Source organism: Ambystoma mexicanum, chromosome 1p, assembly GCF_040938575.1.
Source record: "Ambystoma mexicanum isolate Mex_15411 chromosome 1p, UKY_AmexF1_1, whole genome shotgun sequence".
NCBI lineage: Eukaryota > Metazoa > Chordata > Amphibia > Caudata > Ambystomatidae > Ambystoma > Ambystoma mexicanum.
Window position 1 is genome coordinate 61,844,751 of NC_090921.1, and position 21,252 is coordinate 61,866,002.

The 21,252-nt window shown below is 43.3% G+C and overlaps 1 protein-coding gene across 1 annotated transcript in view; it reads left to right on the forward strand.

The window, feature by feature from the left end:
* The window catches only part of LOC138566119 (zinc finger protein 467-like), a 158,805-nt gene extending 139,245 nt beyond the window's left edge, over positions 1-19,560 (forward strand). The window contains exon 9 of the mRNA XM_069643129.1: positions 16,502-19,560. Within this exon, the coding sequence (XP_069499230.1) occupies positions 16,502-17,184 (683 nt within the window). The 3' untranslated portion in view covers positions 17,185-19,560. The remainder of the gene's footprint in view (positions 1-16,501) is intronic.
* The last annotated feature ends 1,692 nt before the right edge of the window (positions 19,561-21,252 follow it).

Sequence of the window (21,252 nt, forward strand, 5' to 3'; positions counted from 1 at the left end):
TAACAGTTTACATTTAAAACAGAACACATAACAAAACTCTGCCACTTGGATATACAAATAATTTTTTTTTTTTTTTTTTTTTTATTTTGATTTAATTGTATTACAATTTTTACAAAACAGAAAGCTGTAGGTAAACTCCTGTTTACAGTTTATGAGAGGGCCTCGACTCCGTTAATCTTTATGTGTTAGTTCCAAATCCTAATTCCCTTCGCCAAGTCTCTTGTTTGATAGTGATGATAATAATAAGTCTCTGTTCATATGTAGGATCGAGGAATCCCAACGTGGTTCTCCGTTTGAATGCGGCATACCCATCTTTACAATCTTCCCTCATTGTAAGTTCAGTGATTTGAGAAACAAGCTTACGCCTATCACGCATCTTTTATTGTTCCCATTGTTCAATAATGACCAGAGATTTTCCCGGTCTAATGTTTGATAGTACTTCAATGGGTCCATCAGGAAGCAGAATCTTTCAGTCACCAAGCCTGTGCAATCCATTATTAGATGTTTTAAAGTTTCTATGTGTTCAGTTGATTTGCAGAACCGACATAGATTCGTTTGCACTTGTTTACGAATTGCCAAGATCTCATTGGTTTTCAGTTGGTTCAATTTAAATCGTAGAAATAGGCGACTGAGATTCTTATCCGGGAATTTGTGGAGATATCCTCGAACTGCATTTAGCTTCATGGGAGCGTTCGGCAGATTGCTTGTTAATGAGTGGTCGGTTGCCAGTTCTTGTGTGTGGATCCAATCCGCTTCGAACAATTTTGCCACCGCTCTGTTTGGGTTTTGAATTAAAGTTTCCAACGGTAAGTCCAGTTCTTTCAGGAGGGCTAGATTTGCTTGTTCCCATTCCGCAAGCATCCGATTGTCTCCTTCTGTCAATTCTTTGCGGATAAGGACCAGCACTCGTGCTTCTGGGTTATTAATAACTTTACGATAGAGCATCATTGATGCTCTCATCTTGACTGCCAGGAGTGATGAAATACAGAGTTCCCTCCTTATTAATGCCATGGGGGTTGATGACGCTAAACCCAGGACACTTCGCCAGAAGTAGCCTTCGTATTTCACCCAAATTGGGTTCGGGATCGAAGGCATAGCATCTGTGCCGTATATCAATGCTGGTACCACCTTAGCCTTATAGAACCTCAGAGTGGGGATTAACGAGTAGCGGCCATGCCTTCTATCCACTGCCTTTGCTTGGGCTGTAAGATTCTTCAATTTTGTCCAAAGTGCATTTAGCATGGTCTTTTCATTTTTCTCGTTGCTAATTGTGATTCCCAGGTATTTGAAAGCATGTACTGTTTCCAGTTTCCTGCCTTCACAGTGCCAGGAACATTTTTGGATCTTTTTAGATGGTTTCCCCAGGACAAGTACTTTGGTTTTTTCATTGTTTAACCGCAGATTGTTTTTTGACATATATACTACCAAGTTGTCTAACTGACGCTGAAGACCAATGGGCGTCATATCCATCAGGATAATATCGTCAGCGTATAGTAGACGGTTGATCTTCTCTCCGCCCAGTTCTGGTGGGAAATGTCTGATTGCCAGACTTGATTCCCCATAGTCTGCGATGTATGCATTGTATAGAGAGGGTGCCAGAGGGCAGCCCTGTTTCACTCCTCTAGCTGTCGCAATCTTTTCAGATAAAATTCCTTCGGCACTGAGCCGAACTTGGATAGAGGTTCCTTGATGCAGGGCCTTTATAGGGTCTAAAGTTGAGGCCGGGCACCCTTTTGCCTCTAATTTCGACCAAAGACGTTGTCTATTGACCTGGTCAAATGCTTGTACCAGGTCAATGAATACGACGAAGATCGGCAGGTCTCCTTGTAGCGCTTTCGCTTTCAGGGCGCTCATGAGCAGGATATTTGTGGTTGTCCCTGAATTCCTAACAAAGCCGTTCTGGAAAGGATCCATAGATTTAGAGGAATGGACCCATTGTTGAAAGTCATCCAATACAAAGGACGCAAACACTTTTCCCATTACGTCCAAAAGAGCGATCGGCCTGTAATGGTTCGGATCGTCAGTTGCGCCTCTCTTAAAGATCGGGACAATGTTCGCCTTTTTCCATGTTGGTGGGATATCTTTTGACTGGTTGCAATTTGTGAAGAGCTTGCTCATGAAGCTTGCCCATAGCTCTGGATGTTTTTTAAGTTCTAGGTTGCTAATGCCGTCAGGCCCCGGCGCCCTGGAGTTGTTCAATTTTGTGAGCTTGTTCAGAATTAATTCTTTGTCAACAGGAATATTCCACGTTGTGTCCCTGGGGCGACTTTTCCTAATCGGCGAGTAGGGGTCATTCTCGTCTATAATTGGAGCAAATAATTTGGAAAAATGCTCAATCCAGTTTGCTTCTCCCACGTTGTTCTGGATGTTATCATTGGCGCTGCTTTGGGTCCCCTTGATCAGGTTCCAGAATTCTTTTGGTTTGTTTCCACAAACTGCCATCAGCATTTGTTCTGAGTCGTTCGAATACAGTTTGTGGCGGTAGTGAAGCAACCAACTTCTATATTCTTGCACAGCCTTTGACCATTGTGCCTTATTATCAGTTGAAGGAAACTTCTGGTAATGTTTCTTCAATCTTCTATGTTCCAACCTTTTCGTTACCAGGTCCTTGTTATAAGAATGTCGATGCCCAGTCTGTGATTTAGCTGTTTTGGTTGGATCCATCTGGAATCTAGTTAACAGGGGCGTGTAGTCCAAAACATTCTCATCCCTTAGCCCTTGCGTCGGACTTTTAGTTCCGGGTCTTACGTATTGCGCTTCAAGTTGCTGTAATCCCTTTTGTGAGATCTTCACTCTTTTACCTCTCTCTGAAGGCTCAAGCGGCAAGGAGCTCTTAATTAGATTCGATCTTGATGACCAACCTTCTAGGATTAAGAGGTTGTGGTCACTGAACTCTGTGCGCCTTACCTTGAAAGAGTGGATCTTTGACAGAATTTCTCTTGATACAAAGATATGATCTATTGTCCCTTTTTGGTCACCCCTTTGCCATGACGGGATCTCCAAGTTTAATTTTGAGCGAGTCCAGTGGAGATTATGCATATCTCTGTCAGCCATTAATTTATCGAGGAGAATCCCTCTTTCCCGTGCTGGGGTCTTTAGACTCGACTGCTTAGAAAACATATCGATCCCGTCGCAGGTTGCGTTGAAATCTCCATTGATGATACTACTATGGTCCGGCCAGTTTGTTTGGGTTTCTTCCCAAAGACTATGAAGTTCTTTGATAAAGTCTTCATTTGTTGTCGTCACCGGGTTCCAATAAACGTTTATTAAGAGCAGCGTGATCCCTTGATGTTCGTTGGCTGAAGACTTTCTTGTCAAGATTACAGCTTGGATCCAGTGCAGTGGCGACGAAATTTCATGAACTTCAAGTCCTGTTCCAATTTTGATTGCAATTATGAGTCCCGCAGATGGGCGCCCTGTTTCTCCTTTCCTAGCGCTCTTGAAGATAAGTTCGTAACCATCCAATTGCGGCTTGGCAGTCAGCCACGTCTCTTGGAGGCAAAGGACATCAAAGGTGCCCAGGTTAACGTCAGTCCTTTTAGTAAGGTGCGTAAAACCCCTTGTGTTCCAACATCCCAGTCTTAATGGTTGTAGTAGATCCGTGGTCTTATCTAAGATCTTCTTCTTGGGTGTTTCGGGGTCGCATTTCTGTCCCAACCATCGTTGCTAATGGTTTTGCCTACGGTTGGTCTCAGGTTTTTGCCAGGTCCGCGCCATGTTTTTATTCTCCCTAGATGTTTCACGGCTCCTCAGTATCGGGTCATTTCTTGGTCGATCATGATATCTTTGGCCTCGCCCCTGGGACGGTTCTTGGTTGTTTTCTGCTACATAGTTTCTCCCCGTTTTTCCGTTCTCCTCTCGGTTAGACCTCTGAGTTCTCTGTTTAATTATTGATTGTATTTTCTGCTCAGGGCAGGCATGAGGCATCCGGCTAATATAGCGGACACGGTTTTCCCTGTTCGGTTGAGCAAGTTCCTTCCCATTATTTACTTCTCCACGGGGTTTAACTTTTTTCTCTGTTTCAGTGTTTGAGTTCCCAATGTCCAGTAATTCGAAACCCCCTGCCAGAAGGTTATTCGCTTCTTTCAGTAGGCGCAGCTTAATACTCTCAGAATCAAGGTGTATGTATGAATAGTCTGTTCGGCCTGATGTACTAGGTTCGACTATCCATAAATCTTTATTTTGAATGTTTTTCAAATTGGTATTTTTGCTTAGGATTCTGATAATGTTCGTTCTATTCATGATCAGGTCGTCATGTTCTGGGTTGATGTTTTTCAACCTGACAGTAAAATCGCTGACAATACGCTTTGCTGCGCTTTTCTGCGTGCTTTCTATGGCGGATCTTCTCTCCTCTTTTCTCTTCTCGTTTTCATCCGAAATGAAGCGTAAGTATGAGTCTGAGATTTTTTTTTGTTCTTTTTCTCTTAGGGATTTGGGGCTCTTTCTCAGGTCAGGTCTGATCTCCTGTTTCCGCAAAGGAGGAGATGCCTTCCGGGGTTTGTTCCTTTTCCAAATGTTTGGGCTTTCACTGCGTTTTGGGTCCGATCTTTTCTCAGCCATAATGTTTATCCTCGACTTTGAATTCCTCTCTAACTCCAATTTTTGTGAGTTGTTGGTTTTCCTCGAGGGCTTTGGCGACGAAACGGAATTGTCAACGATTAGGACTTTCTTTGATGGTTCGCTATTTGAAGTTTCAAGAGTTGATTCAATTGCTTTTCTCTTTGCTTGTTTTTTTGGGCGGTTTTCATATCCAGGTTCGTCAATTGTTTGTATACTCCAATCCGACCCGTCTTCAACCATAAGAACGGGCACGGTTTCTTTTGGACAAGCTGGTCCTTTTTCCATCGTATGTTTCTGATGTATATTTTTCGTTTCTTTTGTTTTAAGAGGAGCGTCTTTTTTCTTCGCCCTCTCTGTGGAAGGTGTGTTTTGAACTTGGGACTTGGCACTCCTAGAAGGAGTTTGACTCACTATGGATTTTTGCTGGTTGAATATTCCATACGTGAATTTCTTAGTGTTCTTTCCCGAACCTTTGTTGGATTTTGTTGTACTTTCTACTCTTTTTATGTAAGAGAAGGGATTGGGAGCTTGTTCCACCCCTGATTCTGCAGCAACGAATTGACTGAGCACTGCACGGACGTCGTCTTCCTCCAGTATGGCTATGATGGCGTCCAAAGGTTCATTCGCCGAGTTGCTGACTGAGGTCTTGATTTCAGTGTCTTGTGTGGTTAACGCTCTATCAGATTCGTTTGGAGTGGTAAACAAAGTAGCTGCGGTACCCTTCGGATGTTGTAGCTGTCGTTTGGTACTTTCCTCGACGAGCAGATATTCCTCTGTCAAATGGTTCGGAGGGTCACATTCGGGATGACTTTTCCCGTGTGTTCTATCTCTGTCTTTCGATCCTTGACGTCCCAAAATAAACCCTTCTAAATATTGCAGTTTCGATTGCATTATAGATAGCATGGTCACCTGGTCTCGAAGTGTGTCATTAATGCTCTCGTAGAGCTTGGAGAACGGGGCCAGTGCCACTGTTACTGTTGACATTATGGAAGGTAAGTCCAACTTCTGGTGGTCCGGGTACTGTAGAGAAACGTGCGCAGTTTTACTTGAACTACCCGTTACGGTAGGCATAGTAATCGTTGGAACTGTTTCTGTTGGTTCAGGAGACGTTCCCTTGATGGGAGTGCTTGAATTCGTCACGTTGATCTGGTCTGAGTTTTTTAGTCTAAGTGGTTGTAAAGAGACATGGTGCTGTTTAAGACTTCCGCCACTATTCGTCACAGTGTTTTTTTGCTCCATGGCGTGACAACTTTGGTTAAGTGAGGTCTCCGTCAAATTAGTACTTAACTGTTGAGCCTGCCCCCTGCCTTCGAAACTTATGTTTTCCTCTTCAATATTGTCGAGCAGTCTTTCTTGACTGGGCTTAACACCTGGCCCGTCTTGCTGTGCGTCATTTGTATTTAAAGATGTAGCTTTGTTCGAGTAGTGCCATCTAAGGGGTGAGACACCCGTTGTTTCGATCCTGGTTGCAGTGTTTCCCAGGAGGCCTAAGTTTTCCAGTGGGTCCTCGGGGGTGGCTCTTACCCTTGCTGTTTCTGTCTCTAAGTGAGTAAGGCTTTCTAACATTTCGTTGTCCGACAGATCTTGCTGGAGATGAATTCCCCTTTCCATTTTTTTCTTAAAGAAGTCGTTTAGAAGTGACATTGTACAAGGCTTAGTTTGTCCATTCATTGGGCCCATTTTCTTATTTAGGGGGACCTTTGTTCTGGAGGTCTGTCCCCTTCTGACCTTGTTGTGAGTGTGTCGCTGGCTTTTCATTGACGTCAGTGAAGGTATTTTAAGTTGATCATCGTTTTGACATCCTTGCTTTTCTTTTCTCTTTTTCGGCAAAATTACCATTTGAGGGCATATTACCTCTGGTATTTCGATGTTCCCGTTTGGGGTGATTGAGTCTGTTAAGACTTCAATCACTTCTTTCAATTTGCAAGATGTGGCGTCCAGAACAGCTGGGTTTTGAGGCTGGCTTCTCCATTTAGGCTCTTTGATCATACTGTTTACATCGTGTAGTTTTAAAGTATTATCCTCTACGGTACGTTCCCGCGTTGCCAGGTTTTTGGCCGTATGTATTTGGGCGGCACAAACTAATTCCTCGCCGTCCATCTTTGAAGGTGATTTACATTTCGGCTTGTATGTTTCTGTACTTACGGGCAATTGACCCGTTCTTTTGATGGACTTTTGCTTAGATGTTTCAGGTTCGGAGGTGCTTTCTTTTTGGTGGGCACAATCCACCTGTGTCACCATGTTCAATTCCTGCAAATGCGTACTTTCGCAGCATGGCCGTTCGTTTGTTTGCAATCTGACCTCTTCTCGAATGGGAGAATCTGTCGTCTGGTGGAATGGATTCTCTCTTAGAGCCGGTGCCGTTGCAGGAGATGTCACAGCGATGTCGGCATCGGCGAGTATGTTGCTGTTGTTCTGATTGTGCGACAGTCTCGCACTTTTTGCGTTATTTTCCTCGAGCGTATCCTGCTGGGATGAAGTTATTGTCCTTTTCGGCACCCGTTTCGGCACTGGTTGCTTTTCGCCCTTCTTCTTCGAACTCGTTCTCCCCACTGGCGTTTCCTTCAGTGGACGGAGAACGCGACGAGTGGATTCTACCTCCAAGCCCGCCGGCACAGAGGTACGGGGGATGTGAAGGGGAGGGGGAAGAAGAACGGGTAAGGAAAATGGCAGTGGAGGGGAAGGATCGGAGGAAAGGGAAGGGGGGGGAAGGGAGAGCAAAACAGAAAAACAAGAGGGAGGGGTTAAAGACTCAGACACGGACGCAGGTCGGGTAATAGGTCGGGTAATAGGAGACACACACACAAGTGGGGGAGGTACCGTACCTGTGCCCGGTCTAGGGCTGTTCAATGGAGACGTTCCGGGCCACGAAGTTGAGTCTATGGCTGAGGCCGAGGCCCGCGGTCGCTGTTGTAAGTTTTCCATGAGTGGAGAAGTCCTCAGGGCAGCGATATCCGCCTCCTCGTTATAGTTGCTCATGCTGGCCAGGCAGTCTGCGGTGGAGACCGGTGTCACGGTCATGACACGGTCTGCACAGTCTGCACTACCACTCTGCAGCCCACTCCGCGGCCGCTCCGCGGCTGGAGAGGCTTTTTGAAGGGTTGAAAAAGTTGGGAAAGCTGGGTAAACAGTGTCCACTGTGGAAAGACTCCGGTCTGCACAGTCTGCACTACCACTCTGCAGCCCACTCCGCGGCCGCTCCGCGGCTGGAGAGGCTTTTTGAAGGGTTGAAAAAGTTGGGAAAGCTGGGTAAACAGTGTCCACTGTGGAAAGACTCCGGTCTGCACAGTCTGCACTACCACTCTGCAGCCCACTCCGCGGCCGCTCCGCGGCTGGAGAGGCTTTTTGAAGGGTTGAAAAAGTTGGGAAAGCTGGGTAAACAGTGTCCACTGTGGAAAGACTCCGGTCTGCACAGTCTGCACTACCACTCTGCAGCCCACTCCGCGGCCGCTCCGCGGCTGGAGAGGCTTTTTGAAGGGTTGAAAAAGTTGGGAAAGCTGGGTAAACAGTGTCCACTGTGGAAAGACTCCGGTCTGCACAGTCTGCACTACCACTCTGCAGCCCACTCAGTATGCTCCAGCATGGGGTCTTGCATGGATTCACATGCTCATGAATATTCCCCACTGTCTGATTTTGAATCCTTGGTAAAAACTTGCTTTAGACTGAAAACTGCTTGTTGCCTCTCTATCCAATCATTGTCCTTGGGGGTCATACTGCCCCCAGCCAATGGCACTCGCCCTTCTAAGCTCGACCCCTGGTGGCCATCTTCAGATTTGTACTGCACGTTTCCAGTGTGGGTAGTCCTCGTGCATCGCTCCTTGAAATGTGTGTATTTTCTTCAGCTTTTGGATAACTTTGATAGTTTTCTTCCATCTCTTCCTTGCCTACCATCACGCAGTGACTACTGGCACCAGGGACTCATTGTGGGTGAAAGAATTTTTTTCCCATCATTGGATCTTCTCGCCAGGACTTCCACAGGTCCAGGATTGGGCCTATATCTCACCTTGACCATGTCCGATGTGGCTAAAAAAAGTCTCTTCAGGGCTTGCGAATCCTGCAGCCTGAAGAACATTTTCATTGAGGATTGGCACTTCATGTACTTTTATTGTCTTCACCTGGATCACGACACAGACGGATGCAATATCTGCCGCAGCTTCTTGTCGTAGACTAGGAAGGATCGCCACTGCAGGTTAGTGGCTTGATTCAACCAGGAGAAGGCCTCTGATGTGGCCTCCGGCTGCAGGTTCCATGAGCGTGCTCCCTCTGAGAAGAAGAGGTCGAGCTCCTTTGAGATTCTCTTTCTGAGGAGATCCAAAAGAAGGAGAAACACAATGCTCCATGTGCTCCCTCACAGGTCGCCCCAGCTGCGGGATCAAGTTTGGGAAGATGTCAGTCCCCGTCGCCTGCTCAGTCGAATGTCAGCCTACCGGCTGGTGGGTTCCTCCATCTGCGAGGAAGTCCCTAACTCCTTCTAAGCACAAGTCATCAAAGGACAGACTTGTGGGAGACCCGTTAGCGGCTTCCTTGTCTTGGTCAGCAGCACAGGCCCCATTGAGGACCACTTTGTCTACCAAGACCACCACCTCGTCTACGGCGTCTTCATCAGTGACCATGGCACTGTCGATGATCATTTCATCCGCGACCCCCTCGTCGATGACCCAATAAATCAGCTCCACCTGTACCTCGGCAAGTGCGTGTACCACCTGGCTGTATTTTTTCTGAGCGTCTTCTGGCATATTCAGTGACCCATGTTTAGTCCATCCAGAAAGCAGTGGCGAGGATGTTGGATGATGTGGTAAAGATCACCACATCTCTCGCTTCTGCTCAGTTTTCTGCAAGACTGTGTGAGTGCACTGTCAGATTGTGCTCCACATTTATAGAATATCTTGGTACGTTCCCCTCAACCTTTGCACATAACATCCCTGCAAAATCCCTGCAGACTGGCTCATTGACGTGTCACCATGTGATTTGCTGCAGGATACACCAACATGGTGGTTACCACGAAGAATGGGCACAATTCATAAATATCTTTCTAACAGCAGCAGTCAGTTCGACTTGCTTTTCTTGTGATATTGTACCTTAAATCTTCAAAGTCTCCACTTAAATAACATATGCTGGCACACACATATTCCTGTTCTCTCACTCTCTCTGTCTCTGTCACTCACTCTTTCTCCCTCTTTCCGTCCATCTCCATCTCTCTGTCAAACACTCTAGCATATATACACAGATTCAAAATAATTTTTTCACTAATTTGTCTGCTTTCATACCCAAATACATATGCACATTGTGTGTGTTATTGCACAATTGCACATATGCATTGTCTTCACACTAACTTAATTGTGTGCTTCCATTTGTTGTACACATTTGCAGTGTGTGTGCCGCACCGTGCCTTGTATAAACTGTTATACTCAATCAGTTTCAACTTTATTTAGGTAAAAACCATAAAGGTATAAACCAAGGCAAACACAAAAATTCCATCAATTCGGATATCATTCCCAACAAGATGCAAGACCAAAATGCTAATCATGACAACAGATTTATAAATAGCTTAACAATTATATTCATAAAGCATTAAACCTATATCACAGGTTTGTCTGTTCCACTCATGTGCTTGGTGTGCTGTCAAACCTCTTGACATGCAGTAGTTGTGGGTGCTGGTATACTCTTTTAAAAAATATGCTTGGGGTCATATCTCTTTTTACATGTGTCCTATTTGGGTGCTGTTGTACTCCTTTGCACATGTGTTGTCACAGGTTTGCACAAAGTCCCACAAAAAAAAAAATCCTCCCTCCTGAAGTTTAATCAATACCTTTCTTTTGTCTGTCGCTTCATGTTGGATTTATCCCACCTCTAAGTGCTGGAATAATAGATGTTCTTATTGCTTAATGTAATGGTAACCCAGCAATGGCATCCTTACTGGGGCCACAAACATTGCATCTTGAGACATAATGGTGTGCAAGCAAAACAAGATTAAAAACAAATGCTTCAAGTGTCATCTTTCACCTTCTCTCTTCTGGTAGCTTCCCACCTGACCTTCTGGATCCCTCTGCCAAGGGTCACAACCATGGGATTCTCTCTAATTGGGACCTGCAACTGCATTAGTTCATCCCTGTCACTGTCACATATTAACCTTATCAACATTTGGAAATGTCTTCCATTTCTTACTAACCACTCTACAAAAACCTCTAATCTCTATTTTCGTGCTCAGCAAACTTGACTACTGCTTGAGCCTGCCCCTTGGCCTTCCTCTCCACCCTTCCTCCCTCCAGACTAAGTCCTTAATTTTGCTACCCAACCTCTCGACAACTTACCCAAATGCTCGCCCACTTCTACATAATGACAACGTGCTGGTTCTCACACAGTTTAGAGCCACTCCTTTTTCAAGTTCCTTCTCCTGGTTTATAAAGCTATTAATGGTGTTGCTCTTAACTGATTATATTTCTGATTACCTTTGCATGCAACCTCCCTATCCCACGCCACCCGTGCCGCCTCCTCGCTCCCGCTCTTGCTCCTTACTCACCCAGCCTCTCAAAATCTAAACCATTCCTACTGTGGATCTCTTGAAGATATGGCTTACATTAACTCTTAACCAAAAGGCCCAATTCCACTTACCTTTTACCCTAAACCCCCTACTTAGCCCGGTCACCACCTCAAGTGATGCTTAATAATGTAATTTTGTATATTTATATGTTACGCCTCTTTAGTTTGAATTACTTTGCCCCATACGTTAATGTCACCTTTGCAAGTCCCACTTTTTTGCACCCTCAGACTGGCTCACCACTAGTTCTCATCTTTTTGCTTGGGCAGGCAGCCTTCGGAGAAATGCCTCCACTGTTTTATTGAAAGTTATTTCTGATCAAAACTGACATCTGTGTTCAAATAAATAAAATAAACCTACAAATAAAACTAACCCTAGGGGAGAAGCAGGATTTTAAATTATAAACATTTTGTAAATGAACCGTCCAGAGATGAAGGCCACCAATTGAGTTGCATAGCTTTTGAGTATATATTTTTTCATAGATTTTCTAAGAAGAAACTAGAGAATTAATTTTTGAGAAGAAAATTCACTTTTTTTCTGACAAGAATCACTGAAGTCCAAAAGAAATATAATAATAATTAATAGGATGTAAATTTATATCGCTCAGCATAAAAATGTGAGACCGCCATTTGATTCTGCATTTCCCATTGTTAACTGTAAATTATCGTTTTACTACCTGTGTCATGGCTGTACAGGCAATTGCAAAAATAAATTGTCTGAACAATTTCTATTCAATCCCTGAGGAATAACTTGAATAATCAGGAACAGCCAGTGCTGATTTATCAGCGGAAAATGTAATAATGTTCCTCTGATAAATTATTTATTGGAGGAAAAATCTGGTAATTTATTATCAGGTTTTTCATGATCTGATAATCAGATTGTTGAAATCATTTGTGTAATGTTGAATGTTGGTTATAATTGTTGTTGACATGGAGTACAGTGTTGTCCAAATCCAGGCCTCGAGGACCAGAATCCTACGGGTTTTCAGGATATCCCTCAATAACATTTATGAGCTAAATTTGATGCAATGATGCTAAATCTATGCAAATTTCTTCTCATGAATTTTAATACGGGGATCCTGAAATCCGACCAGGATTCCGGCTCTCGAGACCTGGAATTGGACATCCGTAAGGCATATTTGGAATTAATACAAATATCAAATAGAGAAAACATTCTGTCACCCAATGACTGACAACAGGCATTACATAGAAGCAACCACATTTCTGGCAGAATTATTTTTCTTTCATGGTTTTCCATAAAGCCATGTAGTATAAACATAGAATAGAGACAAGGCTTCAGAAAGGTTTATTTGGGCTTTGTTCAAGTTTGGGCTAAATCCGGAACAGGCACTACATAAAGGAATAGTGACAACAAAGTGATGACTTTTCCTTTTTTGTAATAGCTCAAGTCTCTTAAATAGTCCCAATATAGGATTCCTCCCCATTGGAAGATCAGATCAGTTACTCAATGCCCAAGAGCCCCCACACTTCTTTCTTGTATCCTTGGTGCACACTCTGTTGACTTCTGATATTCTTTCTTGTATCCCGGATGCATGTAGTCCTGTTTTATTCATACTCCGTATTCACATAACGCACCTAAAATGTGTTTAGGAAATGAAGCAGGGATGTTTGGAACTTTGATGGGACCTCCTCATGCTGATGAAGAGCACAGCACTGACCACTGTGCAGGTCATTTGCTACTCATCCTCGGGCTGGGGTCCCCTCTGCATGTGATCTGTCGGTCCCCACATGCTACGCACGCAAGGCTTCAGTTATGACAGCGGCTGCTGAGGTTTGATAGTAGTGAGCAAACCCCAGATCTTCGGTCAAAAGGCACATTCTCAGGGTCCTGGCACAGTTTTCCAATACTCTGCCCCTATCCTACTCCTCAGTGGGATGTCATATACCCATGTCTATGGGGAACATTCTAGTACCAGCGTTCCACATCTGTTCCCTTATACACATCCTTGAAGATCTGCCAATGCATGTAGCACCACCCTCGTCATGCTCACCCTTGTTCATGACCAAGTGTGGCCGCTTCTGTCCATCCTCTAACTCTACTGTAGGGCTCCTATGGCCCTCCTTCTGACGCCCCATTCCCAGCCTCATTCATTTATGTTATACCTCCTTCCATCTCCTTCTGATGTCACCTTACAACCTCCTTCCTTTCCCTTGCAGTGCTCTGGCCAACCCCCCTCTGCTCTCTTCCAATCTCTACCTAATATTTCTCTTTAGCCTCCCTCTTTACTCCAGTATCTCCAGTATCTCCTCTAGCCTCTCTCATATTTCTCATCCACCTACTCTCACCCTGTAATGCCTCCTCCAATGATCTCCTGTTGTTTCCTTTTGGCTTTCTTTCTCTCACCTCTCTGTCCTCCAACTTCCTGCTTTTTATGCTCTCATTTAATATTCTCTGGGTGGTCACGACTTCCTCTATGTCCATGTTGCCTCCTGTAATCATATTTCCTTCTGCCCATCTCAATATCTCATTCAACCTCCTCCTGCATTTCTCTTACCACCTTCCTTCTCATCTCATCTACCTGCCAACACTGGATCTTGCCCTCTGTGTCTGCTGTGAGGACAAATTCAAGTCTGCATCCTGCACAATTTTCACAACAACAAAGAACAGTTTTCTCACCATGAACACCCAGTGGAGGGCTTACAAGGTTGGGGTTGGAGCCCTTGAGCTATGAAAGAGGGAATATGGCAAGTAGAAGTGTGGGAGTCAATGGTTGGAGGCATGAGGAGAAATATAGTGCATTGCAGTGCAGAGAGGAGGAAAGAGGCAGATAGGACGAGGTTCAGAGTAAGAGAAGAAGTGAGGAGTTGGCAGATGTTCAGAGGAGCTGGAAAGAGGTGGTGGAGTGTAAGAGTGAGGGGGAGAGATGGGAGAGGAGCAATAAGGATGAATTGGAGATATCCAATAAGCTAGAATGAGGAGCTGAGGCAAAGGAGGGTGTGAGGCACAATAAGGAGGCGGTGGTGAACACCATTAAAGGAGAAGTAGGATCATAAGCAACCGTGGGGAGAGGATCATTAAGGAGGAGGAGTAACTACTAAGAGAGGAGGAGCGAAGGCTACAGAGGGTTGAGGACCAGTAAGGAGGATGTGGAAAGAACATTAAGGCAAAAGGCATGAGGGGTTGCAAAGGAGGCTGATAAGAGTTATAAGGATGGGGAGGAAGATGCAAGAACAGTATAAAGAAAGTGGATAACAGATTAGGTGGTTGTACTAAAGACTGTAGAAGAAGACGAGTGAAAGCATGGCGGGCAAAGAGGGGAAGATAAGAGGAGGGAAGCCCAGAGTGGAAAAGCCCAAGAGCAGGGCATGGCAAATCCTTAAGAAGTTAATTTGAGATAGAAGACAGAGGTAGCAGAGGATGTAAATACCAGACAGCTTGCAGGGGAAGGATCTGAGAAGGATATGCATGAGTATAGGGCCAGTTAGCTAGATGGCTCGTTGAGATTCGGGTGCCTTCAGAGATTGTGGCAGAGTATACAGCCAGCACAGAGGAGGTTACACCTGACAGCCCCAGAGCCCACCACAGTCATTGCTAAAGTTCCAAAAGAGTCTGATGCCTAGCCAACATCTAGACAGCTTAAACACCGGAGGCAATGGAGCAGATTCTACCACAACACAAGGGCACCATTCGGACAATGTCTGCAAAAGCCAAGAATCCAACTCCAAGAGCAAAGAAAGTGGTGCAAAAAAGACTGTGAATGGTATTTTATTCACCAGGTGAAGAGTCGAGGGTGGATGTAATTGAGTACTACAGTCCTAGAGATAAAGGTGGATTGGTTTATGTTGCATGTGTTCGAACAATATAACTTCCATTAAACCTAATCCCTTGGTTGTTTGTTTTGTTCAATAAAGACCCTTGAACCTCAGACCGTGCCTTTGAGCTGTTGGTTGGTCCTTCGGATGTGACCGATAGATAAGTACATTAAGCTCTTTTGCAGCCAGATTTTTATTTCCTCTTATCTTGTTAATTCTTTACCACATTTGCATGTTTTTCTCTGTCCTAGGTGGGAAGTTTAGTTTAATTGGCTTTGGCAATGACGCTTTTACTTTAGGTCCTTTTCTGATGTCACTGATGGGAGCCCATTTTCTCTGTCATATTTCCCAGAAATAGTAATAAAAAAAAAACAATCCTCGTATTTACTCCCACTTACTGGCAGACTGCTGCTCTCATCATTTCCTCAAGTAGAACGCTCTCACTGTGACTAATTTTAAGACTTATCCTTACAGCCATCGCTGATGCCAGTACAGGGTGCCTGATTCTGTGATCCTAGCTCGAACGTGGACCTTTAATGGGCACAAGGAATGTCACATCTGTCCATTCTAGAGTGGATTGCAGTGAAAATGAATGGCAATGAGGAGACATTCCATTAATTTTGTTAAGATTTTCCTGAATTATAAAATATGTCTAATTTCCTATGAGATGTTCTCTGTGTGCTTATTTAGCTATTTATTAGCTCTTGAATATCATTTGCGGGAAATATAAAAAAAATATGTTTTTACAATGGGGTAAAGTGTATTAGATTATTTAAAACAATAAAATAAAATTTATGAAAATAGAACCCTTAATCGTAACATCCCTGTTAATATCTGCCCTCTTTCCAACCTCTCTTTTTTTTGCAGAGTTATGCCCCCCTCCTTGTATCTTACTTTCATTCTTTGTTCACCCTAAGCATATCCTGTATCTGCTTCAGTTTGCATTAGTCATTTTATCCTGTGAGACCAAATTCAAAATAAAGGTTTAAAAAAAATTTGGATCCTCCTTGATTGAGTAAAGTCATCCAATGGCATAGAACAACTTTTTTTGCATTTTCATCAGCTGTTTGCCTTTGTCACATATGGTATTTGGATGATCTTCAAACTCCAGGATGGGTCCCTTTTTGTCCTAGGGCCAACTGGATCTCAAACTCTGTTCCTGTTGAGGAGGTCAGGACTTTGTATGTTGCCATTATTCATCAAGAACGACTTTGCTACTCATAAAACCTCAACTCGTGGCATAGTTGCACCCTTATGTTTTCTGCTAAGTTGATGTCAACAAAAATAAATGTAATTACAGTTATTAGAAATGCTTCACACAAGAAGATTTATATGGTTCATCCTCAGAATTTCGCAATTACTGCTGGTTTTTCTTCAGTGGCTCAGAGATGATTGCAAATTATCAATCTGTTATTGTCTTTATCACAAAGTAAACACTTCCAAAACTCTAATATCAACCCTCTTTAACTTAAATAGTACAATATGTAACTAAGATAGTTAGGAAGATATCTATCGAAAATTCTCATTTACTTGAATTGTGTCAGGTATAATGTATAATTCATAAAAAATGTAAAATCCTGTTAAAATTGATAGCTAAAACTAATCATTCACTATCATTTCATTCAAGCAGGCAATGAAAGAAAGAGCAGAAAAAAGAAACTTGAAGATTCCACTAAATGTTCTGAAACTGTTTCAACACATAAATATGTTTCCAGGAAAATGCAAAGGGAAGTACTCCAGAGCTCTCACATGGAAACACTCTCAAGAGGACAGGAGTGGTATGAACAGCATTGTCAACTCGCAGGCGAGAACTCACCTCCACTTGAAAGTAATTTAAGAAATTTTGCACCTTTCAGTTGTCATCAGGGAATCCCAACCTTGGGCAAATCAAGTGATTGTAATGAATTGGAGCGTAATCCAAGGGATGTGCAGTGTCTTGAAAAGCAAATCGGAAGGACACATTTGCGTACTGAGGTTGACAACAGCCACAGCCTTACAAGAGGAATGACTCTAAATATGAGAATGCATAAAGGAGTGCGGCTGTATGCCTGCTCTGAATGTGACAAACGCTTCTCCCGGAAGGACCATCTTATTACACACCACCGAACACATTCAGGTGAAAAGCCATACATATGTGGTTTCTGCCACAAACGATTCAACCGCAAAGATTATCTCAATGAACACATACGAATACATACTGGAGTGAGACCGTATAGATGTTCACAGTGTGAGAAAAGCTTCATTCGGAAGAGTGACCTTAACCAGCACCAGAGGAAACATGCTGGCAGCAGAACTGTCAAAGCAACAATTTAGGAAACAGGACAAATAGGAAGATTCCAGAACTAAAGTATAACATATTTTTAAAATCAACCAAACTTAATTTTGTTGTCAAGGTGGAAGATTAGCCAGAGGTTCCCGGGAAAGTACTGGCAATTTCCCTGGAAAAGAATAGCATGCTGCAGACCATACATTTCCTGGCTTTCTCACAGTACTTTCTGCAATTATGACAGTGGTGAAAATACTGATGGAACATGATGGGCGCATATACACAGCTGTGTCCAATATAGTTACCATCTTACATGACTTTCTTGTATTTCTTGAGTATTATAATTAACAAAGGCATCTCAGAGCGAGTGGATTGGGCCCCATTTTTGTAGTAAAAGTCATAACTGACAGAAGGATAGCAGAACCAAATTGGGTGAAGATTTTCCCAGAGTTCAGTTAAGGTTTGTAGCCCATACCCCGGACACCCCAAACATTTCTGACCATAAAGATTGTGGACACTCGAAAAAAATAAAACCTTGAAACCGGATTGCTTCTTCTTAGAGTCCCAAACAACACATTTTCGGGATTCATCAAAACATCTCAGAGGTCTACAAAAGTCTCTGAGATCCACAAACAATGTCTGGAATCCCCTATCCTCAAACGACTATACCCACATCTCTTTCATGACTCCTGCTCTGTGATTCAGACCCTCTGCTTTTCTCCTGGGCTACCGGAAATATCACTCCATGTGGACATGAGGCCGTAGTAGCTGTAGAAAGAAGGCCGGTCTCACGCCAGGTGAGGCCAGGCCGCCTTTGCTTCTCTAAAGTCTGAATCTCGTTATCTGCTCCTCCGCTTTTACTTTCACACTCTTAGACCTCATTGACACTCTGTCATGTGCTTGTTCCTTCTCCCCTCTTTTATTTAGGCCACTCTTCATCTTGAATGGTCAGGGTACGCTTGTGGCGGACTGCTCCACTCAGCGTTCCATAACCAAATAGGCGGTTTGAAAGTCTGCAGTTTTCTCAATCACGATTACTTGCAGATGATGATTGATTATAAATGGCAGTGTTTCCAATGGTGGTCATGTGCATTATTCCTAACTATTTATCATGCTGCTTTAGAGCTGGAGTCTGCAGTGTCCTCATAGGCTTCAATAATCTCTTGCCATCTGTGGAGAAGGGCTCATATCGCTGAACTGAGCATGACTTGGACCAAATTACCTGCTCGAATGGTTGGTGTTTTGAAGCATCATTTTGTACTTGGAGTATCCTTTAAAGGTGAAATTATATATTGGTTCTTGCTGTGATGAGGCCATAACCAGACCATGGTGGGGTAGGCTGAGGGATCCTCTCCTCACCGCCTCTGGGCTTAACACTGCACAGTAGGTGGTGGTGCTCTGTTCCCTAAGCCTCCGTCCATCTAATCCAAAGGTCAAGCTTGGAACTTCACACTTTTCAGAAAATTATCAGAATCGTGTGGAGTGCCCTAATATCTATCTCCTGAAAGGTGCCACACATTCCACAGAATCTGCGAATCTTCACTCTCCACCCTCAACTCTTCATAGATTCACCGAACAGTCAGGGTGAAGGGATGGCTGACACAACTTAATCTACACTGGGTTCAAGACAATTCCCCGTGACGACATCACTCTGAGAAGTACTAGACACTCTCAAACCTTGAAAGGTACATTTATCAATGACCTCTATATATAAGTATGACATACCTCAAATATAACGAAGAGATATAGAACAACAAAAGAGTAAACACAAGTCTCTGTGCTCTTTTGCTGTTTTGCAGTATGGATTGATTCAAAGGTGAACATTTCAACACCAAATAAGACGTTTTTGACTCCCACACATTAAAGCAGCTACACAAGTAGCAGGTTAATTGAGTGTCTATCCCTAGTGCTGGTTATCCAACTTACGATGGTTGACAATTAGGACACAGGTATCGCTGTTTTGAATATAGCTTTTGGTTTTATTTCTAGGTATCATGAGTAGAGCCCATGGTCTAGTGCTCACCGCCCTACTGTTTGTTTGCATTAAGATTGATAGCGTCCTGAAGAAGGGGGCTGAAGAGACAGCCAATATCGAGATCAATTCAGTCTCTGTGCTTTCTACCCCCAGAAACACAAATAGGTCTAGACGAAGGGGCATGACTAATAACTATGATATCATGCTAATAAATGTCACCTATGGTACTAACATCACATTGATTTCAACTTGCTTATGCCTAAATAGATAGATGTCACAACTAGGCAGATGCAATATGTGTTGGTACTCTTTGAATTGATTTCTAACAAGCACGCTCAAAAAATGCTAATTTTTTTGGTTCTTTTAGTGAGACCACGGAAGTGTTTTCGCTCACGTATGGACTTTTGTTTTAATCATGCATACGCCAATAAAAATATGTATTTTGTGATACCGATGTAATTGTCCTTAATGCAGCTGAGTGTAATTAAATATCACTCATAGGAGTATTCATCTCAGTACCCTAGTGTAGGTAAGTTGGGTAACCAGTGGTGTAATTGTTCTTTATACACAGATCTCTCCTCACACAGACTGGTCCCCGAAAAAAAAAGAGGAACTATTTTGCTCAACAAATATTTACCTAGATTACGAAACCTAACAAAAATATGTTTAGGTTAGCACCAATACTGGGTAGGAATGTTAGGTGCAGGAAAACTAGAACAGCCCGGCGTTAATGGTTCCCACTGTGTAAAACGGTCCTGTTGTCCATCGTAACACCTCAACGTTCCCAAAGTAACTACCTCTGCTGTTAGATGTTGGTGTTTCTTTGTCCAGTGCAAATGATGGCATTTATTAGCACTGTGTATATCTTTGTTGTTCAACGATTGCCTCTAAGATTTGAAATCTTTGCATCATAAACAGTGGTGCTGAGAACACAACAGATCACTGATGAGGGTTTCAGGCACCAGTTTTAGTTAAAATGTCAATATAAAGTAAAGGAAAGGGGTGCAGCCAAGCGGTCTGGTTTTTTTATACATGTGTTTATGTGTAGGGATACACAGCAACATGTGGCCAGGCTGCATCCCAGCACTAAGGGGAATGGGTACAGAGGAAGAGGAGAACATAGGTTATGCAAACCGTCAGCAGTTGGATAACGTACTCGGGCAGAGTTTTGTCCTGGGAAGTTCAGGAGAGGGACAGATATGCCTGAGGCCGAAGTAGATGAGGAGATCCTCTCTTCTAAGGCACAGCGCCTTGGTGTAAAGCGCTCTATAAATCAATACATCAATCAATCAATCAATCAATGATAAACATCTTTTTTCAGTGGACAGTGAGGGTTGGTACTGGTGTTCAGTAGGAAGAGACTTTGCAAATTAGTAGGGCATTGAGCAGTCAGGAGATGATTTTATCCACTGGTCATAGGCCGAATAGAAGAGACAATCCTTTAAGTGTCTCTGGAACTTCACAAAGTTGGTCTCCAGCTCGTCTCTGGAGCACTGCATGAATAGAGTTCTGCCCCTGATTCTTTTCTGCACCTTCAGGTTACAGTATCTCTGGTGTATAGGAGAAGGGTATGGATGAAAGATCTTGCTGACAAAACAAAAGGTCTTAACCTCTGGCCTTTCCTTCATAAGGAGCCAGTGTAGGCACTTTAGACTTGGTGTGTACAAGTGGAAGGTGCCCAGGGATTTCCTCTGATCAGTAATTTTGAATTGCATTGCAAACAAAACACTTATATTGCACAATTATGCAAAAGATCTTATCCTGAGAAATGCCGTAGGCTTCATCAGAATGTCAATAATGTTTTCACGGTGTGATATCCACACAATGTATTTATAACACAAGACAGGCTCTGGTAGGAACATCTGCTATTGGAACAATATCATAGCATGCCTTAAGAACTTGGGCTTTATTGTGCCATGGCAAATGCCAAATTTGGTTAAATAAACTCCAGGATATGATTCAATATGTTTATACAATAATCTGATATTAACATTAAAAGTTTACATTTAAAACAACACAAAACAAATCTCTGCCACTTGGATATACAAATAATTGAAAGCTCAGTATTCTCCTGCATGGGGTCTTGCATGGATTCACATGCTCATGAATGTTCCCCATCGTCAGGTTTGGAATCCTTGGT